The sequence below is a fragment of the Bufo gargarizans genome, chromosome 1 (genome assembly GCF_014858855.1).
Source record: "Bufo gargarizans isolate SCDJY-AF-19 chromosome 1, ASM1485885v1, whole genome shotgun sequence".
Lineage (NCBI taxonomy): Eukaryota > Metazoa > Chordata > Amphibia > Anura > Bufonidae > Bufo > Bufo gargarizans.
The window spans coordinates 499,097,870-499,125,486 of NC_058080.1; the positions used below are offsets into that span (position 1 = coordinate 499,097,870).

At 41.7% G+C, this 27,617-nt stretch overlaps 1 protein-coding gene across 1 annotated transcript in view; it reads right to left on the minus strand.

The window, feature by feature from the left end:
• LOC122923918 (immunoglobulin superfamily member 1-like) overlaps positions 1-27,617 on the minus strand; it is a 332,379-nt gene that overhangs the window by 232,547 nt on the left and 72,215 nt on the right. Inside the window, exons 3-4 of the mRNA XM_044274802.1 lie at positions 21,954-21,989; positions 13,569-13,841 (exon numbers count right to left, since the gene is read on the minus strand). Of these exons, the coding sequence (XP_044130737.1) occupies positions 13,569-13,841; positions 21,954-21,989 (309 nt within the window). The remainder of the gene's footprint in view (positions 1-13,568; positions 13,842-21,953; positions 21,990-27,617) is intronic.

Below are 27,617 nucleotides of genomic sequence, written 5' to 3' on the forward strand. Positions count from 1 at the left end.
CCCTCAACTTTGACCTTCACAGCAGCCCGCCCCTTTTAACAGTGAGTTTCACAGCACCCGACTCCCTTTACATTAATATCCTCAGGGGCCCGCCCCCTTACAGTGACCTATACACCACCCCACCCCTTAACACCTCCATAGGGGACTGTCCCCTTCTTTGTGACCTCCACTATTTCCTGCCTCCTTAACAAAGACCTCCACAGCACCCGTCATTTTAACAGTAATGGCCACAGTACCCCGGTTCCCTTAACAGTAACCTCCACAGTACACCGTTCCCTTAACAGTAACCTCCACAGTACACCGTTCCCTTAACAGTGACTTCCACAGTACCACGCTTCATTACCAGTGACCTCACAGTTGCCTGGCTGCCTTAACAGTGACCTCCACTGCAGCTGCCTCTTTAATAGTGGTCCCTGCCCCCTTAATAGTCACCTCCACAATGCCCGCCCCTTTAACAGTGACCTCTACAGTGTCCTGCCCCTTTGACAGTAACATCCACAGCAAACGCCCTTTTAACAGTGACCTCCACAGTTCCCGCCCCTTTAACAGTGAGCTCCACAGCGCCGTGCCCCTTTAAGCACCAATGTCGCGCAACAATTTGTATAATGATAGGCTATAGTGTTGCACTGCGACATGATGCTACTGCGACACGACCGTTGCAAAAAACTCCATCCAAGATGGACTTTTCAGTGACTGTCGCATCACAGTCGCAGCATGTCGCATGCCGCAGTGCAATACCATAGACTATCATTATAAAAATTGTCATGCAACATCAATGTTGCAGTGTAGTTGTGCCTTATGTGTCGTGAGAATGGTCGTCGCACGACACATGTCATCATGTAGCCCTAGCCTAATGCTGACCTACAGCAGTGAAGAAAAATGGCTGGGTTGTTATGGAAACCTGGAGTAAAACTGTATGTACAGTACAGACCAAAAGTTTGGACACACCTTCTCATTCAAAGAGTTTTCTTTATTTTCATGACTATGAAAATTGTAGATTCACACTGAAGGCATCAAAACTATGAATTAACACATGTGGAATTATATACCGTATTTTTCGCCCTATAAGACGCACCGGCCCATAAGACGCACCTAGGTTTTTGGGGAGGAAAATAAGAAAAAAAATATTTTTAACCAAAAAGGTGTGCTGTGTGTTTGGTGGGTTTGGAACTAATGGTGGTCTGTGGATGGCACTATTACTGGGGATCTGTGGATGACGGACACTGTTATGGGGGGGATCTGTGGATGACAAACACTGTTACGGGGGGATCTGTGGATGACGGACACTGTTATGGGGGGATCTGTGGATGACGGACACTGTTATGGGGGGATCTGTGGATGACGGACACTGTTATAGGGGGATCTGTGGATGACGGACACTGTTATAGGGGGGATCTGTGGATGACGGACACTGTTATAGGGGGGATCTGTGGATGACGGACACTGTTATAGGGGGGATCTGTGGATGACGGACACTGTTATAGGGGGGATCTGTGGATGACGGACACTGTTATAGGGGGGATCTGTGGATGACGGACACTGTTATAGGGGGGATCTGTGGATGACGGACACTGTTATAGGGGGGATCTGTGGATGACGGGCACTGTTATGGGGGGATCTGTGGATGACGGACACTGTTATGGGGGGATCTGTGGATGACGGACACTGTTATGGGGGGATCTGTGGATGACAAACACTGTTATGGGGGGATCTGTGGATGACTGACACTGTTATGGGGGGATCTGTGGATGACGGACACTGTTATGGGGGGATCTGTGGATGACGGACACTGTTATGGGGGGATCTGTGGATGACGGACACTGTTATAGGGGGGATCTGTGGATGACGGACACTGTTATAGGGGGGATCTGTGGATGACGGACACTGTTATAGGGGGGATCTGTGGATGACGGACACTGTTATAGGGGGGATCTGTGGATGACGGACACTGTTATAGGGGGGATCTGTGGATGACGGACACTGTTATAGGGGAGATCTGTGGATGACGGACACTGTTATAGGGGGATCTGTGGATGACGGACACTGTTATAGGGGGGATCTGTGGATGACGGACACTGTTATAGGGGGGATCTGTGGATGACGGACACTGTTATAGGGGGGATCTGTGGATGACGGACACTGTTATGGGGGGATCTGTGGATGACGGACACTGTTATGGGGGGATCTGTGGATGACTGACACTGTTATGGGGGGATCTGTGGATGACTGACACTGTTATGGGGGGGATCTGTGGATGACGGACACTGTTATAGGGGGGATCTGTGGATGACGGACACTGTTATAGGGGAGATCTGTGGATGACGGACACTGTTATAGGGGGGATCTGTGGATGACGGACACTGTTATAGGGGGGATCTGTGGATGACGGACACTGTTATAGGGGGGATCTGTGGATGACGGACACTGTTATGGGGGGATCTGTGGATGACTGACACTGTTATGGGGGGGATCTGTGGATGACTGACACTGTTATGGGGGGATCTGTGGATGACTGACACTGTTATGAGGGGGATCTGTGGCTTGCACTGTTACAGGGGGGGATCTGTGGCTGATACTGGTACAGGGGGGATTTGTGGATGGCACTGTTACAGGGGGATCTGTGGATGGCACTGTTATATACCGTATGTGCCATCCACAGACCCCCCAGCCCATAACAGTGCCATTCACAGATCACCCCCCCCTGTAACAGTGCCATCCACAGATCGCGATCCGAATCCCCATCCCCCCCCGCCCGCCGCCGCCGCCGCCGCCATACAAATATAAGATGTCACATTGAATTAATAGATATTAAACATGCCCCCCAACTCCTATTACTACCTCACATCCTACGGTAATCGCTTCTGTAAAATCCAGGCCGGGCGGCGGGCGCGTCTCACTGACGTCACTTGCCTGCGCCGCCTACTTCATTCATAAAGTAGGCGGCGCAGGCACGTGACACGAGTTACGCTGCCGCCCGCCCGGCCTGAATTCTACAGAAGGATTAGGATGTAAGGTAGTAATAGCAGTTGGGGGGCATGTTTAATATCTATTACTTGAATTTAAGATCTTATACCGGAGCGGCGGGGCGGTGCTATACTACACTGACTGCACCGCCCCGCCGCTATTGCCGGCCCCCAGCTCCTCCTCCCAGTCCCTCCCCGAGTCCCCGCTCTGCCCATACATCGCAGCTTGCGATGTAAAACTGGCAGCATTCGCCCCATAAGACGCAGGGGCATTTCTCCCCCATTTTGGGGGAAGAAAAAGTGCGTCTTATGGGGCGAAAAATACGGTACATAACAAAAAAGTGTGAAACAACTGAAAAAATGTCATATTCTAGGTTCTTCAAAGTAGCCACCTTTTGCTTTGATTACTGTTTGCATACTCTTGGCATTCTCTTGATGAGCTTCAAGAGGTAGTCACCTGAAATGGTTTTCACTTCACAGGTGTGCCCTGTCAGGTTTAATAAGTGGGATTTCTTGCCTTATAAATGGGGTTGGGACCATCAGTTGCGTTGTGGAGAAGTCAGGTGGAAACACAGCTGATTGTCCTAATGAATAGACTGTTAGAATTTGTATTATGGCAAGAAAAAAGCAGCTAAGTAAAGAAAAACGAGTGGCCATCATTACTTTAAGAAATGAAGGTCAGTCAGTCCGAAAAATTGGGAGAACTTTGAAAGTGTCCCCAAGTGCAGTCACAAAAACCTTCAAGCGCTACAAAGAAACTGGCTCACATGGGGACTGCCCCAGGAAAGGAAGACCAAGAGTCACCTCTGCTGCGGAGGATAAGTTCATCCGAGTCACCAGCCTCAGAAATCGCAGGTTAACAGCAGCTCAGATTAGAGACCAGGTCAATGCCACACAGAGTTCTAGCAGTAGACACATGTCTAGAACAACTGTTAAGAGGAGACTGTGTGAATCAGGCCTTCATGGTAGAATATCTGCTAGGAAACCACTGCTAAGGACAGGCAACAAGCAGAAGAGACTTGTTTGGGCTAAAGAACACAAGGAATGGACATTAGACCAGTGGAAATCTGTGCTTTGGTCTGATGAGTCCAAATTTGAGATCTTTGGTTCCAACCACTGTGTCTTTGTGCGACCCAAAAAAGGTGAACGGATGGACTCTACATGCCTGGTTCTCACTGTGAAGCATGGAGGAGGAGGTGTGATGTTGTGGGGGTGCTTTGCTGGTGACACTGTTGGGGATTTATTCAAAATTGAAGGCATACTGAACCAGCATGGCTACCACAGCATCTTGCAGCGGCATGCTATTCCATCTGGTTTGCGTTTAGTTGTTTCAACAGGACAATGACCCCAAACATACCTCAAGGCTGTGTAAGGGCTATTTTACCATGAAGGAGAGTGATGGGGTGCTGCGCCAGATGACCTGGCCTCCACAGTCACCGGACCTGAACCCAATCGAGATGGTTTGGGGTGAGCTGGACCGCAGACTGAAGGCAAAAGGGCCAACAAGTGCTAAGCATCTCTGGGAACTCCTTCAAGACTGTTGGAAGACCATTTCAGGTGACTACCTCTTGAAGCTCATCAAGAGAATGCCAAGAGTGTGCAAAGCAGTAATCAAAGCAAAAGGTGGCTACTTTGAAGAACTTAGAATATGACATATTTTCAGTTGTTTCACACTTTTTTGTTATGTATATAATTCCACATGTGTTAATTCATAGTTTTGATGCCTTCAGTGTGAATCTACAATTTTCATAGTCATGAAAATAAAGAAAACTCTTTGAATGAGAAGGTGTGTCCAAACATTTGGTCTGTACTGTATGTGGAGACTAAAGGCCTGCGAGCTTCTATTGGCTGATAAGGGACATGTGACCGTGTGTATGGCAGTTGGGATTTAACCCTTTAACGACCCAGGACGAGAATGCTCGTCCTAAATCGCCGGCACTTAGCGCTAAAGGACGAGCGTTCTCGTCCTGCAGTCGTTCCTCCCCCACACATGCGGTCCCGCGATCAGCAGCAGAGATCCGGCGATTACTCTCAGCGCGTCTGTATCGACCAGCTCTATAAACATATCACATGACCTAACCCTTCAGATGAACACCGTAAAAAATTTAAAATAAAAACTGTGCTATATAAAAACTTTTTTTTGTCACCTTACATCACAAAAAGTGCAACAGCAAGCGATCAAAAAGGCGTACGCCCACGAAAATAGTACCAATCTAACCGACATCTCATCCCGCAAAAAATGAGCCCCAACCTGAGACAATCGCCCCAAATTTAAAAAGAACTATGGCTCAGAATATGGAGACACTAAAACATCCTTTTTTTTGTTTTAAAAAAGCTGTTATTGTGTAAAACTTACATAAATAAAAAAAGTATACATATTAGGTATCACCGCGTCCGTATTGACCGGCTCTATAAAAATATCACATGACCTAACCCCTCAGGTGAACACCGTAAAAAATAAAAACTGTGCTAAATAAACAATTACCTTACATCACAAAAAGTATAATAGCAAGCGATCAAAAAGTCATATGCACCCCAAAATAGTGCCAATAAAACCGTCATCTCATCCCGCAAAAAATTAGACCCTAGCTAAGATAATCGCCAAAAAATTCAAAAAACTATGGCTCTCAGAATATGGAGACACTAAAACATGATTTTTTTTGTTTCAAAAATGAAATCATTGTGTAAAACTTACATAAATAAATAAAAAAATACATATTAGGCATCGCCGCGTCCTTGACAACCTGCTCTCTAAAAATACCACATGATCTAACCTGTCAGATGAATGGTGTAAATAACAAAAAAAAAAAATGGTGCCAAAACAGCTATTTCTTGTTACCTTGCCTCACAAAAAGTGTAATATAGAGCAACCAAATGTACCCTAAACTAGTACCAGCAAAACTTCCACCCTATCCTGTAGTTTCTAAAATGGGGTCACTTTTTTGGAGTTTCTACTCTAGGGGTGCATCAGGGGGGCTTCAAATGGGACATCGTGTAAAAAAAAAACAGTCCAGCTAAATCTGCCTTACAAAAACCGTATGGCATTCCTTTCCTTCTGCGCCCTGCCGTATGCCCGTACAGCAGTTTACGACCACATATGGGGTGTTTCTATAAACTACAGAATCAAGGCCATAAATATTGAGTTTTGTTTGGCTGTTAACCCTTGCTTTGTAACTGGAAAAAAAATATTAAAATGGCAAATCTGCAAAAAAAGTGCAATTTTGAAATTGTATCTCTATTTTCCATTAAATCTTGTGGAACACCTAAAGGGTTAACGACATTTGTAAAATCAGTTTTGAATACCTTGAGGGGTGTAGTTTCTTAGATGGGGTCAATTTTTTTGGGATTTTCTACTCTAGAGGTGCATCAGGGGGGCTTCAAATGGGACATGGTGTCAAAAAAAACTGTCCAGCAAAATCTGCCTTCCAAAAACCGTATGGCATTCCTTTCCTTCTGCGCCCTGCCGTGTGCCCGTATAGCAGTTTACGACCACATATGGGGTGTTTCTGTAAACTAAAGAATCAGGGCCATAAATATTGAGTTTTGCTTGGCTGTTAACCCTTGCTTTGTAACTGGAAAAAAAAAATTAAATCTGCCAAAAAAGTGAAATTTTGAAATTGTATATCTATTTTCCATTAATTCTTGTGGAACACCTAAAGGGTTAATGACGTTTGTAAAAATCAGTTTTGAATACTTTAAGAGGTGTAGTTTCTAGAATGGGGTCATTTTGGGGTGGTTTCTGAAAAATTTCTGAGAAATTTCAAGATTTACTTCTAAACTTCTAAGCCTTGTAACGTCCCCCCAAAATAATATGTCATTCCCCAAATGATCCTAACATGAAGTAGACATATGGGAAAAGTAATAACTTTTTTGTAGGTATTAATATTTATTATAGAAGTAGAGAAATTTAAACTTGGAAATTTGCTAATTTTTCTAAATTTGGGGCAAATTTGGTATCTTTTTATAAATAAAAATGATTTTTTTTTTTACTCCATTTTACCAGTGTTATGAAGTACAATATGTGATGAAAAAACAATCTCAGAATGGCCTGCATAAGTCAAAGCGTTTTAAAGTTATCACCACATAAAGTGACACTGGTCAGATTTGCAAAAAATGGCCTGGTCCTGAAGGTGAAAATGAGCCCGGGCCTTAAGGGGTTAAAGAGAAAGACTTGCAGGCTTGTATTGGCTAATGCAGGTAATTTTTTGGGAATATCTCAGGAACGGTAGGTCCTAGAGAGCTGAGACCCAGTCTAAAACCTTCCTGGACACCTGATGTACCTGTGTGCCAGATTTGGTGAAGACCACTCCAGTCGCTTGGTCGTGCATAAAGAATAGACAGACAGACAGACCGACAGACAGACAGATGTCGGGACAGACAGACAGAAACTCAATATTATAATATAAGAGATATATAGGTTAAAGTTATCTTACCTTCTAATGTCAAGAAGACCTCCACACTCTTACGTGATAAGATCTCCTCTCCTAATACATTCACAAAACTTCGGCAGAAGTAGCATCCATCAAATTCCAGATTGTAGTTAATGACAAACTGATTAGCTTGATTGCTTGAAATGTTCCCTCCATTTCGATACAAATGATATCCATGCATTAGGGATAAGAAGGGAGGATTCGGTATCTCACACACAATCTCTACTTGACTGCTTTGATTCTGAAGGTTCTTCGCATACCTCAAAATTGGAGTAGGAGGCAAATCTGAAAAATGCAAAAAACATTGTATGATATTTGCAATTAGATTTGGGTTCTAATGCAACAAATGTCACTCAACACAATCTAATAAGGCATTGAACTTCCCAGAAAAGCAAAACAAAAAACTGTTTTGTTACACTTTTTGAGCTAAAGTCAGAAGTGGATAAAAAGGGAGGCAACATATACAGGTCCTTCTAAAAAAATTAGCATATTGTGTTAAAGTTCATTATTTTCTGTAATGTACTGATAAACATTAGACTTTCATATATTTTAGATTCACTACACACAACTGAAGTAGTTCAAGCCTTTTATTGTTTTAATATTGATGATTTTGGCATACAGCTCATAAAAACCCAAATTTCCTATCTAAAAAAATTTGCACATTTCATCCGACCAATAAAAGAAAAGTGTTTTTAATACAAAAAAAGTCAACCTTCAAATAATTATGTTCAGTTATGCACTCAATACTTGGTCGGGAATCCTTTTGCAGAAATCACTGCTTCAATGCGGCGTGGCATGGAGGCAATCAGCCTGTGGCACTGCTGAGGTGTTATGGAGGCCCAGGATGCTTCGATAGCGGCCTTAAGCTCATCCAGAGTGTTGGGTCTTGCGTCTCTCAACTTTCTCTTCCCAATATCCCACAGATTCTCTATGGGGTTCAGGTCAGGAGAGTTGGCAGGCCAATTGAGCACAGTAATACCATGGTCAGTAAACCATTTACCAGTGGTTTTGGCACTGTGAGCAGGTGCCAGGTCGTGCTGAAAAATGAAATCTTCATCTCCATAAAGCTTTTCAGCAGATGGAAGCATGAAGTGCTCCAAAATCTCCTGATAGCTAGCTGCATTGACCCTGCCCTTAATAAAACACAGTGGACCAACACCAGCATCTGACATGGCACCCCAGACCATCACTGACTGTGGGTACTTGACACTGGACTTCAGGCATTTTGGCATTTCCCTCTCCCCAGTCATCCTCCAGACTCTGGCACCTTGATTTCCGAATGACATGCAACAGTCCAGTGCTGCTTCTCTGTAGCCCAGGTCAGGTGCTTCTGCCGCTGTTTCTGGTTCAAAAGTGGCTTGACCTGGGGAATGCGGCACCTGTAGCCCATTTCCTGCACACGCCTGTACACACTGGCTCTGGATGTTTCTACTCCAGACTCAGTCCACTGCTTCCGCAGGTCCCCCAAGGTCTGGAATCGGTCCTTCTCCACAATCTTCCTCAGGGTCCGGTCACCTCTTCTCGTTGTGCAGCGTTTTCTGCCACACTTTTTCCTTCCCACAGACTTCCCACTGAGGTGCCTTGATACAGCACTCTGGGAACAGCCTATTCGTTCAGAAATTTCTTTCTGTGTCTTACCCTCTTGCTTGAGGGTGTCAATGATGGCCTTCTGGACAGCAGTCAGGTCGGCAGTCTTACCCATGATTGCGGTTTTGAGTAATGAACCAGGCTGGGAGTTTTTAAAAGCCTCAGGAATCTTTTGCAGGTGTTTAGAGTTAATTAGTTGATTCAGATGATTAGGTTAATAGCTCGTTTAGAGAACCTTTTCATGATATGCTAATTTTTTTAGATAGGAATTTGGGGTTTTCATGAGCTGTATGCCAAAATCATCAATATTAAAACAATAAAAGGCTTGAACTACTTCAGTTGGTGTGTAATGAATCTAAAATATATGAAAGTCTAATGTTTATCAGTACATTACAGAAAATAATGAACTTTATCACAATATGGTAATTTTTTTAGAAGGACCTGTAGAGGACAATACTGGTCTGATACAATAGTTACTTGGGATGTTGGCTTAAAATACCTGGATCAAAATAAGATAGATGAAATAAATTTAAGCTTAACCATGCAGAAGTATAAATGTCACTTATAGTGCAATAAACTGATGCTTTTGTGCAGTTTGAGAGCAAAACAGATTCCTACTGAAAACAGACATACTGTAAGCTTTGCAAATGTCAGAGGTGAGTAATGAAAGTGTCAAAGAAATGTGAATGGGGGTTATCGATACTCTGGAGCTACACCAGTGTATATTGAACTGTTTGAATAGAACCCTGTTATTTGCTGTCATTAACAAAAATTCTCAGTTTAGACAATGAACAGTATGAAAACTACAGACCTTACGGCTACAGAAATGACATCTGTCATGTGTGCCTTCCCCTTTGGCTACTAATAGCAGGTTTATGTTGGTCTTTAGTCTGAAGCCTATAAAGGGATGCTTCCATATAAGCTGATTAGAGGATTGGCCCACACTTTTCCACTCTAGTGCACTTGAACTGACTCCTTGCTGCTCTACATTTTGACGTTGACGTCACCGAAACAGCAGTGATTTCTGAGAACCCTGTGAGAGGTTGTGGACCATTTCTAGTACCTTGATATTGAACCAGCGTAATGTATTTATTTTTTGGGTCTGCCATGGTAAGTGCTCCCTAACAAAGGAGGGCCCTGTGTGTCATGCAAGTGGTTTTGGAGCTATTCCAGCATTTTTTGTTACTGAGGGAGGGTGTAAACTGTGTCACCCCTGCTGGCAAGTAATACCAGAGACTAAAATGGTGCCAACCTCAAGATAGCCCTATGTGTATCAAATACTGTGAGACTGTAACTGTATGCCCAGTACACACTATAACCACCAAGTTGTGTGCCCACTAGAGACTGAAACTACCAAGGTAAGTGCCATTACTTGTAACCTCTATGTTGTGTGCCCGCTTGAGTCTGTAATGACCAAGCTAAGTGCCACTGTTTGTCATTAAGCTTTGTGCCCCATTCATAATCTTTTGTTCCACTGAACATTGCTGTCTCAACCTCTTTTACTGTGCCATCCTAGAATAGGGGAACATAAAAAAATATTTTTTCTACTCTGTTTAGATGCATTATAATGTAGTATGCTGCAGAATGACCTAGGGAATTGCACTGAAATGGTTTTAACATAATGACAGTACCTATCACTACCAAAGTCTCTTGGTTGCTGACATGAGATGTCAGTGTACGTCCTGATATAACAGTCTTATAGTCACAGGTATACTTTCCAGTGTGTCTCCTTTCAGTATTTACAAGAGATAAAACTCCGAAATCATCGGCCTCAGAGAGTATTCTCTCATCTTGATACAGTTCGAATTCTGTGGCACTTTGTCCTCTTCGTAGGTTACAGCGTATTACCAATGATTCATTTACAAGAAAGACATTCCTCTTGGGTTCAATCGTTAATATTGGAGGAGTTGGGCGTTCTGTAAAAAGATTTAGATCAGAAAACTGGTTAACGCAAACACAGGGGCTCATTTATTAACTGATATACGCCACTTTTGCAACTTTTCCCCGCTAACTTCTCTTTTCTGACAGGTCTGTCTCATTCATCCTTTTTTACACCAGTTTTTGGCATAAAAAATAGCTTAAATCTACGCCAGCAAGGGAGCTGGTGTGCATTTAAGTTTGGCGCACCACCTGCTGGAGGAAAATCCAAAGTTATGTAGAGGCCTATGTGTGTAAATCACCATTCTCAATAAATGAGCCCCATATTTTTTATATTTAGACTTGGATTACATGCCAGTATGAAACCCAACAAAAGACTCAATGTAGGGGTAGAATTTCAAGGGGTTTTCCAAAACTCAAATATTGATGACTAATCCTCAGGATAAAAAAAAAGAGAGTATGTAGCCAGCATCTTCACCTCTTTTAAAAAGAAATGGCTTTAGAAGGGCTTGTAAGAAGCCAAAACGTTGCCTTTTGACGTATGGATGGGTATGGAATAAAAGACGCAATGTTAAGATTTTGGCCGCATTATATTTTTTCCTGCAGATTGAGTGGTGATGAGCCTGTTCACCGTGAGTCGTGCATTGTGGAATAAAGTATTGGGTGCTGGTGCTGTCTTCAAACATTATTAATCCTCAGGATAAGTAATTCATATCAGATGAATGGGGGTTCCAACAATCACCTGTTTGAAGGGGCCATGGCACTCAGATAATTGCTGCGGCCTCTTCATGGTATACCAAGCACAGTGCCATCCATTATATAGTGCCCATGCTTGGAATGTGACCAGTGGACATGATGTCACAGGTTGAAAAATGGGCTGCATAACTCGCTCAACTGTAATTACCACTTCCAACAGCTGATAGCTGAATGGTGGGCATTCTGAGAGTTGGACCCCCACCAATCAATCAGATATTATCCTCAGAATAGGCCATCAGTATTTATATCCTGAAAAACGAATACAATAAATGAAACCAACAACACAATATATATATGTAAAAAACTTCAAAACATTCCTGAAGTCTATGTCTTTTTATGGGTGGACCAGGAAGACCTGGACATTTTAAGGAGCCCCAATTCACCAGATCAGAGAAAATCTGATAAGCATTGGGTATAGTAAATATAACCATATATGAAATGTATTAGTGAAAGGGGCAAGAGTTGTCACTTTTGTGAGGGAGATTGAGAAGAAAGCCAGTTATCGGTAAGGACAATTACCTTTACACCTCCACAACACTACTGGCAAGAGATGCAACAGAGGGAACATTTAAGATCTCTGTTAGACCTTTGTATATAAATATACCCATCTTGTAATAGACATGTGAGATGCTTGGATTTGGCCATGTGTCTGTTGGAACAATTTTCTGTTCAATACTATGATGATCTTTTACTATAAATTATGCTGTCGCAATGAGTCATTTGTTCTATTAAAGGGGTATTCTGTTTATTAAAAATTATCCCCTATCTGCATGGACAACCTGCTGCTCCTTTCATTTCAGGAATCTCTGCACGTTACCGGGCCCCTCTTCTCATGATCTGTTGGGGGTCCGAGCAGCAGAACAGAGGATGACTTGAAATATCTGGAATACCCCTATAACTTTGTGTACAGTGATGTGAAAATTCAGCAAACTTCTCATTTTATAAAAACTCTGCAGTTCTTTAGAATACAGACAAAAGAAAGGTATTGTTTTAATCAGCATGATGAGCCCTGCCAGGCAGTATGTCAGGTTTAATAGGGTTGATCCTGGTGACAGAGCCGCTTTAAAGGGAACCTGTCACCAGTTTTATGGTGTCCTAACTAAGGACAACATAAATAAGTGACTGATTCTCTTAGCAAAATGCTGGGTCACTTTCTTTAATTAACCCAGTCAATCTGCCAACATCTTGTATTGAAAAGCTCCAGCTGATAATGATGAGTCATGAATATTCATTAACGCCTGACTCTCCCCGCCCACCTGCTGCTGAATGACAGTTTGTTTCCATAGGAATCAGCAGCAGGTGAGCAGGGGAGTGGCTATAGCTCTGAATTAAATATACGCCGGACTCAATGACATCACGCTGGACTCGAATCAGCTCATTAGCATGCGGCATCTTTGTGTGTATATTATGAGGTAACCATCTGTCACACCAGTAAGTGAATACATCTAAGGCACTTTTTAGTAGTTAATGATTGTATATCATTAGTTAGATGATAATCAAATATCCACATGACAGGTTCCCTTTAAGAGAGCTGTGCATAAATGTCCACAAACCTCAATGACCTGATGCAATGTTGTAAAGAAGAGTGGGCCAAAATTCCTCCAGAACGATGCGAGAGACTCATAAAGTTACACGGAAAATGATTACTTCAACTTATTACTGCAAGCTATTAATTTATGGAGTGTAACCTAGTTTTTCACATTTGGCTTTTCCATGTTGACTTCTTTTTTGATGAGTAAATAATGAAACGATGGAACGTGTTGTGTGTTTATCCGAGGTTGTAACATAAAAGCAAAGCAAAGAGGGTGGACTTTGCTTTTCTCATGCCTATATGTGTGTATATATGTTTATACTGTACTGTACATATTTTGATACATATAGTGCAAGACAAATACTGTACAGCAATAGACCAAGATGGTTTTAAGGGAAGAAAAAAAAGGAGCAATTTACTCACCAAACACTTTAAGGTCTATGTGGTTGCTTTCTTGTTGTGTGCCTGTAGTTTCTTGGTAGTAGGTGCAGATATAATCTCCAGCATCCGTTGTAGACAGAGATGATATGATCAGTCTATTTGAGACAGAATTGTTGGCTATCACTGCTGCATCTTTGAAGAAGCTGAACCCAGAGATACTTGTTAGCATGTCGACAACACATCTCAGTGATAAAGATTCTCCTACAAAGTACACCGTCTGCTCTGGTTCCAAGCGTAGAGTAGGTTTAAGTGCTTCTGAAAATGAACAGTAAGTTATTATCTTGTAGTTGGATCCATATCACTTACAGGGGTTGTCTGGCATTGGAACTGACAAATAGAGATTAGGAAAGTTTTCAAAAATTTGATTTGGCAGGTTCACAGAACTTAGTCAATAAACTAGATTCATTATGAATTACCTCGTCACAAATCGCTTTCATTGTATGGAGCGGGCTCAATGTCGGGGAATGGTGATTGTGCCGCCCCTGCCATTTAACCTCTCAGATGCCATGATTAACGCTGATCGCTGCATCTGAGACTCACATTCAGGTGCTCAGAGGCTTTATCTGGGGTTAAAAAAAATAGTCACTTCATCTTGAGTATCAAGTATACTTCACTTGATCATGGAGAGGTCGTCTGCTCCCGCCCTGATTGAAGAAAACCTGCCAAAAGATCTGCGGTGAGCGTGAAGACGCCACCATGTGATCACGCTGGCCTAGCATCTTAACGCTCGTCGCAGGTCCTTTGGCAGGTTTTCTTAATCAAAACAGGAGCTGGCGGCCTCTCCACGATCAAGTGGATGAGGTGAGTATAACTTTTTTTATTTTTATCTATCATTTTAGGAAAAATTTATTTAATACCATCAAATGCGAGGAAATTTGGCTTTGCTTCAAATCTAATTTTTCCTAAACTTTGGATCAAATTCGGCTTCAGATTCTTCGATTTCCTCAACACTACCGACAACCCCTGAGGTCCTATACTGTTCCCTTGAGCAAAAAAAAAACAATTACAGGCTTCAGCAGTCACCGTAGCTTGAATGGTAGGTCACTAATATGACACAGTGTTGAAGCTGCTGAGACACCAGACACTTGTGATTGTGTTTTTTATCACAAGTGTCTGATACAGATGAGATGGCAATGAACAGAGCAAGGGCAGGACAGCTGAGTGGGTTTTTTATGTTGAGATTGACAGAGGAAGACCGAGGAAGACCTTATGACTGTCTGGCTCCAAGGCTGGATAAACCCTTTACTTTTTGAATGTGCTTTCAAATTTGTAGAGCGCAGGGGCACAACTAATGGCATATGGGCCCCAGTGCAACTTTTCAGTTTGCCCCATCCCCACACACAACTTAAACTCACTAGCTGCAACTAATTTGGGTTTATTAAGTTATATATTGATATAACATCAGCAGCCAATGATTACAGTGCAGTTACATCTCCTCTGATTGCAGTATTCCACTTCCCAAATAGCAACTGCAGCATCTAAGGTGTTTGACATGGTGTCATAATTAGTTAATTACCCATCTATTACCTAAACAAATAACTCAGACCCTGACTTAATTATAATTATAAACTATTTATTTATTCAAATTGGTAGATAATTGGCCACAGTGTTTTTGGTTACCTAAATTTGTCATTAACCAATTAAATTCTCCAAACATTTATCACCAACAAATAGTTGCCTCCAACTATTAACTACAAAATACCTAGTCCGCTCAAAGGGTCTTCCAACTATCCCCTGACAGATGTTGGAAGTATGCCAACATACCTGATCTTTGTACTTAAAGGGAATATGTCACCTGGTTTGACCATATTAAGCTCTCACCATTGCCATGTTTAATAAAATATCTTATCTCCTGCAATGGTTTTCTTTCTTATAGTCATGCTTTCATTTTACTAAAAAAGCGATCTTTGTATTATGCAAATGAACCCTGAAGGTGCCCAGAGGGGCGTTATTCATCACCCTCTGAGCCCAGTAACGCCCCCCTGCAGTGCCTAGACCGCCTTTTTTTAGAGCCCAAACACGCCTCCTCGTTATGCAGTATCGTCCCACACCCTAGTTTAACAGCGCCGCCCCCTCTGCTACGTCAGCTAATTCATTCAAGCCACGCACCTGGAATCTTCAAATCGTCCGGCTGAAATCTCACGCAGGCGCAGTACCGCCAACTGCCTGTGCGATCCAACCGCTCCTGAGGACAACAGCGATAAGAAGACGTCACTGGGATCGGCGCATGCCCAGTGACACTTTTGAGGCTGTTGCCCTGGCACAGAAGCAGGCAGTAGGTGGTACTGCGCCTGCGCGAGATTTCAGCAGGACGAATTGAAGATTCCAGGTGGTGGCTTGAATGAATTAGCTGACGTAGCAGAGGGGGCGGCGCTGTTAAACTAGTACAAAGATCAAACAAAAAGTGCGGGAACCGCGCTCTACCAAACAGTTAATGTCAGTTCTTGAACCCTACAACCATAGAGAACCGAAAGTCTAATCCAGCTCGCAGAGGCGTTGTTCGCAGAAAATTAATGTTCGTACGAAAAGGTGTATAAACCGCCTCCTACTGGTCCACAGATCTCATGAAGGTTCACCAACCAAGGAATCCAAAACACCGGACACGAATACCTTCAAGAAGGAATAGAACAGATGGTGCAATACCCTCAAGATCTTTAAAGGTAAGAGGTTTATTGTACTTACAATTATCACATTACAGACTTGCACATAGAAATGCCCGGGCATTTCTATGTGCAAGTCTGTAATGTGATAATTGTAAGTACAATAAACCTCTTACCTTTAAAGATCTTGAGGGTATTGCACCATCTGTTCTATTCCTTCTTGAAGGTATTCGTGTCCGGTGTTTTGGATTCCTTGGTTGGTGAACCTTCATGAGATCTGTGGACCAGTAGGAGGCGGTTTATACACCTTTTCGTACGAACATTAATTTTCTGCGAACAACGCCTCTGCGAGCTGGATTAGACTTTCGGTTCTCTATGGTTGTAGGGTTCAAGAACTGACATTAACTGTTTGGTAGAGCGCGGTTCCCGCACTTTTTGTTTGCTACTTACTTAGGAGATCGAACCTACTCCCTTAAGGGGACCGCTGCTGAGGTCCATTACTTTCACACCAGATAACATTATATAATTCTCTTTCTAGTACAAAGATCAGGTATGTACCCTTTAAGTACAAAGATCAGGTATGTTGACATACTTCCAACATCTGTCAGGGGATAGTTGCAAGACCCTCATACATATCAGATCATCTGAGGTACTTGACAATTTTGATGGCACCAGATGATATTAATCTGATATATATGGACAGCTAGTCCTCTGCATTCTGCCTGTATGGATACTTATTCATAGAGCTATTGACACATTAACATATCTGTAGATGTCTGTAGAGTCATCCTTAGTTAAAAGGGATTCCCACATTGGAAATGTATCACCTATCCTTATAAATGTATGATTGCTGGGATCCTCATGATCACTAGTATGGGTTTCACACGTTTCCTGTTCCTCCTCACACATGACCATAGTGAGGAGGATTTGAATGGGGGAGTCAGCCTGTTCTAGTTCCCCAGTGGTGGGGTTCCTGTGAGCATACATCTGTCACATATCTTGTCAATAGGTGGTAAATGTGGATTATGAGAGAAAAAAAATTAAATGTAATGCCCTAAAGGGTTAATTGTGCATTTCCCGCTACTTCTTTTCCTCCTAGAAATGGATAACTGGATTAAGTAATTTTTTGCATGTTCACCGTGATGGTTAGGACATTTCATGATGGGTACATTTATTTCCTCTTACAAAAATATCACTATGAGTCACTATGAGCTGTAAAGTAACATCAAATAGGTCAAACACTGATGAAGAAACCCACATGCTATGCATTTTCCTGTCATGAGCCGTAGAAATATTGATAAATATTGGTGATTCACTATAATTAATAAATGTTATCTCTATTTTACTCACCGAACCCCTACAATAGTTGTGCTAATCTCCAGCTTCCAGCTTATTTGATACAGATTTTCTACATATTGATGACCTATTTTTTGCCTCGGTCATCAATATTAGATCAGTGGGGGAGCGACACCTATCACCCCCACTGATCAGCTGTTTCAGGCAGCCACTGGCACCTGAAACTACCGTATACAATATACGGAGCTAGAGACAGATATCTCCGTATATTGTATAGTAGGAGTGACAGGGTACTGTAGTTCAGCTTCAGTACACTGCCACAGGAAACCTCAGCGCATGGAGCCTTCTGCTTTCTCTATACACTGCCAGTTTCAGGTGCTGCAGCAGCCCACAACAGCTGACCGGTGGGGGGCACCAGATGCCGCAGCACTACTGATCTGATATTGATTGCCTATATGGAGAATAGGTCATCAATATGCCTAGCTTGGACAACGCCTTTAACAGTGGGTGCAGTAAGCTAATTGACAAGATATATACTGTATACATGTGTGGAAGGGGCGTGCTGATGTAATATTCAACACTTTATTTTTTATTCCATGAGCAATCTATAAAGAATATGAATCTATAAAATGAAAGTGCATCAACAAGCAAAAAATTACAAAATTCAGTTTTGCCCAGAGACTTTTACTCGGCATCCTTGTTGTCGCCCCAGCATCACATACAGTGCATCACTTTAGTTTAGGGTTCATAATACTGTAGTTTTCAAATGGAAAATGTGCAATATTCATATCAAATAGCTAAAGGAGAGAAAATCTAAAAATTCAAGTCACGGTCCATTACAGGCTGAGACATTTACAAGCAGCGTGTCACAGGGCAAATAGCAAACAAACTCACAGTGGGGAAGTGAATGGGGTTGCCAAATAGCTGTGACTAAGAGCTACTTAGTAGTTCTTAACTAATCTTCCATTTCATTATCTACCTTTAAAGAGTAAGGGTACTTTCACAATTGCGGCAGAGAATTCCAGCAGGCAGTTTCGTTGCGAGAACTGCATGCCGGATTCGTCAAAACGCATGCAAACTAATGGCATTTGTCAGACGGATTAGGATCCTGATCCGTATGACAAATGCATTGAAATGCTGGATCCTTCGCTCCGGTGTCATCTGGAAAAAACGGATTCGGCATTTATTTTTTCTCATTTTTTCCGGTCTGAGCCTGCGCAGACTGCAATGGCGGATACGTTTTGCCGGAACATTTGGGCTGGATCTGGCATTAATGCATGTCAATGGGGAAAAATGCCGGATAAGGCATTCCGGCAAGTGTTCCGGAATTTTGGACGGAGATAAAACCGCAGCATGCGGCGGTATTATCTCTGTCCTAAAAAGTTAAAAAGACTGAACTGAAGACATCCTGATGCATCCTGAATGGATTGCTCTCCATTCAGAATGCATTAGTATTTAACTGATCAGTTCTTTCCCGGTATTGAGCCCCTAGGACGGAACTCAATGCCGGAAAAGAATAACGCTAGTGTGAAAGTACCCTAACTAAACTTTTATGCAATTGCTTTTAAATGTCCCTCATGCCCTAAAAATCTTTTTTATAATATACTTTATTAATGACTTTTGATTTTTAAATAAAGAAAATGACCCCCAAAGTCCAGTTTTCTGATCGTACTTTAAATTCACTATTCTTGCAGAGTACAGAGTCCAGACTCTGCATTTGGGCAATGGGGCCACAACGAACAGTGTCCCCTGAGATTGCCTAAAGGCCGGCATAGCACGTAGATACAATGTAACAAGGTGCTATACCATGATTAGCTGAGCGGAGCGGGCGCCTGCGTCTGTCTTAATTTTAGACCGGCGCTGGATACGTTGAAGTTATGTAGGCGGATCCACCGCCGGAAATAGAGGTTATTAAGGCTGGTGTCTAAAACGCCGGTCTTAATAAATGACCCTCTATGTTTCTGGTAACATGTTTAAAGGAAAGGTTGATTACCCACAGACACAATATTAAACAGGGTTACCAGAAACATAGTCTATTGAAACACTTCCTTGCATGAATTCATAGTAACCCAGACTTGCTAAAAGTGACTCCCAATAGAGCAGGGGACCTATATGTTTCATCATTTGTTTCATCACTGGTGCCCAATGGGTTAAATGAGGTCAAAGAGAGTTAATAAAGACAGAATATAAAGTTAATTAAGAAAAATGTTGGGTACTTGATGTTGATATTTTATATTTGTCTTAATATATTCTGACAGGTGAGTTCCGGCTTATGGGGAAAATGTGTGAAAGAAGACGAATGTATTAGAATACTGTAAATGAAGGTATGTAGAAGTTTGTTGTACGTTCTGCGGAAGGGGGTCTCCCCAAAACACAGAGATGCTTTAGTTGTTTTGTCTTATGTAAATAAAGCTGCTCCTATGGATAAGCTGTTGTATAGTAATATGCTCTTTATTCACTCCTCGGTACTGCTGAACGTGACACCCCCACTATCTAAAAAGCACTTTGTGCTTTCGTTTTTTAATGCTGGCTGTCCTTTTAGCATGTAATAAGTCACAGAGCATGCCGATGAACTTTTCCTGTTGAAGTTGTAAGGGATTGCACCTTCATTTTGTATCCTGGATTCCGTTTTACTTTGCTGGTTTATTTGAGGTCAGAATGGAGAATTGTGAACTGTGTGTACTTAAGACAAACAAAGTTAATTACTTTAGTTCTCAGAACTATGTGTGTCTGATGTTCTGGGAGTACAACTGGTTCTAGATACTTCTCAAGGATGAACAACTCAAGGATAGGATAAGGTATTTCTAATTAAATGTGCTTGACTTGCAAACATCAAAAAGTTATTATTATTAATCACGCGATGCTTACGTAAAATGACGATATCTGTGTTGGCTTGAGTTCTAAAAAATGGGTATAAATATTTTGTATCCGCCCAATAAAGATGAGAGAGATCATTCTGATACAACCTTGAGCCTGTGTCATTTATCTTTTCCGAGTACTCGTACCTTTATCTGATTTGGACCCCAGCAGATTATAGAAGTAGGGGTTTACCCTAACAAAGTCAATAGAAGGAAATAATTACATTCCTATAACAGAAAAGTATGCCAACACATCAAAATGTGTGACTTTCTGCTGTTTTAATATATGCCTCCAACTTTTCAAGTGAGCAGAATGTGGGCAGGAGTGGGACAGCCTATGTGGCCTGACAAATGTAATATTACTTATGTCAGGAAACTGGTGAAAATAACAACAGAATCTATGTCAGCGGCTAGCTGGTGTAAATTACTGTTTTAGGGATCCAGACATCCCTAGATTTGCCAAGATTACTAAAAGTTTTTAACAGATATGCTCATGTAGTTGTTTACCTCATGTACATTATCCCTATGCTCACGGGTGCACCTAACCTCCCTGCTGCCTGAGGCGAAAACTGAAACAGCACCCTCCCCCCGTCCCCAATGCCAATTTCTTAACCTAACCTCTTCCCAATGAGCTCTCACCAGGTCTCATTGGTGGTGGACCCCTGCCTTATGCTTTTTCAGTTTTCACCATATAACCAAATCACGTTTTGTTGCCATCCTGTATGTAGCACTTCCTGTTGTTGTATTCAACCAAACCCACAATGCCCTTCACCCTTCTCTTCTAAAGCTCCAGCACTACCCCTAAAAATGTCCAGCTAGTTTATAGTTTCTGCCATCCAGCTAGTTACATAGACACTCCCCTATCACTGGCACTGTTGCTGCTTTGACACGTCCATGGACATCCCATCACAGGAAATAAGAAAAAGCTGCATGGACAACAGCCCAGAAGATAGGAAGAATAAAAATAAAGGAAATATGTTACAAAATTACAGCTACCTTCATCCATGATTATTTTAAAGGTTCTTGATGCAAACCAGAAAATTCCTTTAAGAGGCTCTGTGCATTTATCCCAGGTTATTTTTTTAGTAAGGCCAAGTTCACACTTCAGTTATTTTCATCGGTTAGGCCTCATGCACACGGCCATTGCCGGCTGTGGCCTGTATTACGGCTCTCAAACAGTGGGTCAGACCCATTCACTTGAATGTTCTTTTTTTTGCGGTGTGGACGGATCAACTTGAATGGGTCTGGATCCTTCGCAGCAGCCGTGCATTGGGGACCGCAAAGCAAGTGTGCATCTTGGGAGTTGTAGTTATCCTACAGCTGGAGTGCTGGAGGTTAGCCATCACAGGAGTAGGACATGTTTATACTGTATGTGATTGATAGGACATTTAAATTTTTGAGCCATTATAATACTGTATATAATATGATATATAGCATCATCAACATAGTGCTTTGACAATCAAATTTTTCATTTTCAAGAAATATTAAGTGTACGCATTTGACAATTGCCCCAACAGTCAATCCTAGGATTCTTGAATATGTAAATACTCTTCTCACACACGAGCGACAAGTCTCAATTTTCATTGACAAATCTCTATTAAAAATTGCATTACCTGTACTCATCATAGCTGTGTTCCCAAGTAAAAACACTGTAAAAGATAATGAATTATGTCACTCAGTTTAATTGTTCACATAAATACTCATAAAAGCTTTTATAAACGGACAGACATGAAATATGAGCCCGACACATTTAATAAAAAAGTTGTAAAATATTAACAATTGAAGCAATACGTTAAATGAGGATTAATTAAAATAAAATATATGTTCTTGTAAGTGATCACTCAATTTTATGGAAAAGCAGTACTTCTAACTAGTGTTGAGTGAGTATGCTTGGCCGAATACCTGTACGGCTTGAGCATCGCTATGCTCGGCACATGGCGGTACTTGGCCGAGTAACGGATGTGCTCGAGCGCCATGCACGAGTCTCCTCTCCGCACGTTTCGCGGATGCTAAGCAGCCAATAAACATGCAGGTAAGTACTGCAATCACTGTAATGCCAGTAGCCATGTTGGCTACTGGCATTACAGTGATTGGCTGGACGCAACGCGTCGATGACGTGGGTTCGGCTCATTGCAAGTCAGGGAAAGCTGGGCTTAGGAAGGGACAGATAGTGTAGAGAGTTTGTGATCACAATTTATTTAATTTTAAAACGTTTCAAAGACCCAAAAGATATTTTAAGGACTATTGTGTGTGGTGGCAGCAATTTAATGTTGCAATCTTAGATTTTTTTTTTTTTCTCCATACTTTGCGATTTTTTATCTATAGAGGGTGCCTGCAGTGACTTGTGACATCTCTTCAGCAATACCTTCTGTGTGCCAGGGCAGAGATCGGAAGAATATTATTGAAAATAATTATATTTTTTCCATAATTTATCCACATTTTTCCTATAAACAGTCCCTGCAGTGAATTGTCACATCTGTGCTGCAATAGCGTGTGTGTGTCAGGCCCAGATATTGGGAAAAATATTAGTGACAACAATAATATTTTTTCCATAATTTATCCACATTTTTCCTATAAACAGTCCATAGAAACATAGAAACATAGAATGTGTCGGCAGATAAGAACCATTTGGTCCATCTAGTCTGCCCAATATACTGAATACTATGAATAGACCCTGGCCCTATCTTATATGAAGGATGGCCTTATGCCTATCCCATGCATGCTTAAACTCCTTTACTGTATTTGCAGCTACCACTTCTGCAGGAAGGCTATTCCATGCATCCACTACTTTCTCAGTAAAGTAATACTTCCTGATATTACTTTTAAAACTTTGCCCCTCTAATTTAAAACTATGTCCTCTTGTAGCAGTTTTTCTTCTTTTAAATATTTTCTCCTCTTTTACCTTGTTGATTCCCTTTATGTATTTAAAAGTTTCTATCATATCCCCTCTGTCTCGTCTTTCTTCCAAGCTATACATGTTAAGGTCCTTTAATCTTTCCTGGTAAGTTTTATCCTGCAATCCATGTACCAGTTTAGTAGCTCTTCTCTGAACTCTCTCCAAAGTATCAATATCCTTCTGGAGATATGGTCTCCAGTACTACGCACAGTACTCCAAATTAGGTCTCACTAGTACTAGTAGAGCGGCATGAGCACCTCCCTCTTTCTACAGGTAATTCCTCTCCCTATACACCCAAGCATTCTGCTAGCATTTCCTGCTGCTCTATGACATTGTCTGCCTACCTTTAAGTCTTCTGAAATAATGACCCCTAAATCCCTTTCCTCAGATACTGAGGTTAGGACTGTATCACTGATTTTATATTCTGCTCTTGGGTTTTTACACCCCAGGTGCATTATCTTGCACTTATCAACATAAAATTTTAGTTGCCAGATTTTTACCATTACTCTAGTTTTCCTAAATCCTTTTCCATTTGGTGTATCCCTCCAGGAACATCAACCCTGTTACAAATCTTTGTATCATCAGCAAAAAGACACACCTTACCATCGAGGCCTTCTGCAATTTCGCTGATAAGGATATTAAACAATATGGGTCCCAGAACAGATCCCTGAGGTACCCCACTGGTAACAAGACCATAGTCTGAATATACTCCATTGACTACAACCCTCTGTTGTCTGTCCCTCAGCCACTGCCTAATCCATTCAACAATATGGGAGTCCAAGCTCAAAGAATGCAATTTATTGATAAGCCTTCTATGTGGGACAGTGTCAAAAGCCTTACTAAAGTCTAGAGAAGCGGTGTCTACTGCACCTCCGCCATCTATTATTTTAGTCACCCAATCAAAAAAATCAATAAGATTAGTTTCACATGATCTCCCTGAAGTAAACCCATGCTGTTTTTCAGCTTTCAATCCATGGGATTTTAGATGTTCTACATCCTCTCCTTAAATATGGTTTCCATTAATTTCTCCACTATTTATGTCAGGCTAACTGGCCTATAGTTGCCCGATTCCTCCCTACTACCTTTCTTGTGAATGGGCACAACATTTGCTAATTTCCAATCTTCTGGGACGACTCCTGTTGCCAGTGATTGGTAAAATAAATGTGTTAATTGGTTTTGCTAATTTACCCCTAAGCTCTTTTAATAGCTTTGGGTGTATTCCATCAGGCCTCTGTGACTTATTTGTATTAATTTTAGACAACTGACTTCCTCTGTAAAGACACATGCATCAAAAGATTAATTAGTCTTCCTCCCTAACTGAGGTCCTTTTCCTTCATTTTCCTTTGTAAAAACTGAACAGAAGTATTCATTGAGGCAGTCAGCTAGTTCTTTATCTTCTTCCATATACCTTCCTTCTTTTGTTTTTAATTTGGTAATTCCTTGTTTTAGTTTCCTTTTTTCATTTATGTATCGGAAGAATGTCTTATCACCTTTTTTCACTGACTGAGATAATTTCTCTTCTGCCTGTGCTTTAGAAGCTCTTATAACTCGATTGGCCTCTCTGCCTTATCTTATAAATTTCCCTGTCATCCTCGTTTTGGTCCCTGCAGTGAATTGTCAAATCTGTGATGCAATAGCGTCTGTGTGTCAGGCCCAGACATTAGGAAAAATATTAGTGACAACAAATATATTATTACATAATTTATTCATAATTTTCCTATAAACAGTCCCTGCAGTGAATTGTCACATGTGTGCTGCAATAGCGTTTGTGTGTCAGGACCAGATATTGGGAAAAATATTAGTGACAACAAATCTATTTTTGCCATAATTTATTCATAATTTTCCTATAAACGGTCCCCGTGTAGTGTCCCACTACGCAAATGTGGGCACTACACAAGGTTTAATTGGGTCACATTGTTCACCACCTTTTGTGGAACATGGTCATGGTATTTTGTATTGCATTTTAACCGCTTCCAGACCGCCTAACGCACGGATGCGTCCCCTGGAGGCGGTCGATTCATTCCTCCTGGACGCATCCGTGCATCATCTCGCGAGAGGCGAGATTTCCTGTGAATGCGCGCACACAGGCGCGCGCGTTCACAGGAACGGAAGGTAAGCGAGTGGATCTCCAGCCTGCCAGCGGCGATCGTTCGCTGGCAGGTTGGAGATGCGATTTTTTTAACCCCTAACAGCTATATTAGACGCTGTTTTGATAACAGCGTCTAATATACCTGCTACCTGGTCCTCTGGTGGTCCCTTTTGCTTGGATCGACCACCAGAGGACACAGGAAGCTCAGTAAAGTAGCACCAAACACCACTAAACTACACTACACCCCCCCTGTCACTTATTAACCCCTTATGAACCCCTGATCACCCCATATAGACTCCCTGATCACCCCCCTGTCATTGATCACCCCCCTGTAAGGCTCCATTCAGACGTCCGTATGATTTTTACGGATCCACGGGTACATGGATCGGATCCGCAAAACACATACGGACGTCTGAATGGAGCCTTACAGGGGGGTGATCAATGACAGGGGGGTGATCACCCATATAGACTCCCTGATCACCCCCCTGTCATTGATAACCCCCCTGTAGGGCTCCATTCAGACGTCCGTATGATTTTTACGGATCCACGGATACATGGATCGGATCCGCAAAACACATACGGACGTCTGAATGAAGCCTTACAGGGGGGTGATCAATGACAGGGGGGTGATCACCCCATATAGACTCCCTGATCACCCCCCTGTCATTGATCACCCCCCTGTAAGGCTCCATTCAGACATTTTTTTTGGCCCAAGTTAGCGGAATTTTTATTTTTATTTTTTCTTACAAAGTCTCATATTCCACTAAATTGTGTCAAAAAATAAAATCTCACATGAACTCACCATACCCCTCACGGAATCCAAATGCGTAAATTTTTTTAGACATTTATATTCCAGACTTCTTCTCATGCTTTAGGGACCCTAAAATGCCAGGGCAGTATAAATACCCCACATGTGACCCCATTTTGGAAAGAAGACACCCCAAGGTATTCCGTAAGGGGCATATTGAGTCCATGAAAGATTGAAATTTTTGTCCCAAGTTGGCATTTGACCAAGATATTTCTCTCACCCAGCATGGGTATATGTAAAATGACACCCCAAAACACATTCCCCAACTTCTCATGAGTACGGCGATACCACATGTGTGACACTTTTTTGCCGCCTAGGTGGGCAAAGGGGCACACATTCCAAAGAGCACCTTTAGGATTTCACAGGTCATTTTTTACACATTTTGATTTCAAACTACTTACCACACATTAGGGCCCCTAGAATGCCAGGGCAGTATACCTACCCCACAAGTGACCCCATTTTGGAAAGCAGACACCCCAAGCTATTCCGTGAGAGGCATGGCGAGTTCCTAGAATTTTTTATTTTTTGTCACAAGTTAGCGGAAAATGATGATTTTTCACATTTATTTTTTTCTTACAAAGTCTCATATTCCACTAACTTGTGACAAAAAATAAAAAATTCTTGGAACTCGCCATGCCCCTCACGGAATACCTTGGGGTGTCTTCTTTCCAAAATGGGGTCACTTGTGGGGTAGTTATACTGCCCTGGCAATTTAGGGGCCCTAATGTGTGCGAAGTAGTGTGAAATCAAAATCTGTAAAAAATGGCATGTGAAATCCTAAAGGTGCTCTTTGGAATGTGGGCCCCTTTGCCCATCTAGGCGGCAAAAAAGTGTCACACATCTGGTATCGCCGTACTCAGGAGAAGTTGGGCAATGTGTCTTGGGGTGTCATTTTACATATACCCATGCTGGGTGAGATAAATATCTTGGTCAAATGCCAACTTTGTATAAAAAAAAATGGGAAAAGTTGTCATTTGCCAAGAAATTTAGTGGAATATGAGACTTTGTAAGAAAAAAAAAAGAAAAAAAGAAATCATCATTTTCCGCTAACTTGTGACAAAAAATAAAAAGTTCTATGAACTCACTATGCCCATCAGTGAATACCTTAGGGTGTCTACTTTCCGAAATGAGGTCATTTGTGGGGAATTTGTACTGTCTGGGCATTGTAGAACCTCAGGAAACATGACAGGTGCTCAGAAAGTCAGAGCTGCTTCAAAAAGCGGAAATTCACATTTTTGTACCATAGTTTGTAAACGCTATAACTTTTACCCAAACCATTTTTTTTTACCCAAACATATTTTTTTATCAAAGACATGTAGAACAATAAATTTAGTGAAAAATTTATATATAGATGTCGTTTATTTTGCAAAATTTTACAACTGAAAGTGAAAAATGTCATATTTTTGCAAAAAAATCTTTAAATTTCAAATAATAACAAAATAAGTAAAAATGTCATCAGCAATGAAATACCACCAAATGAAAGC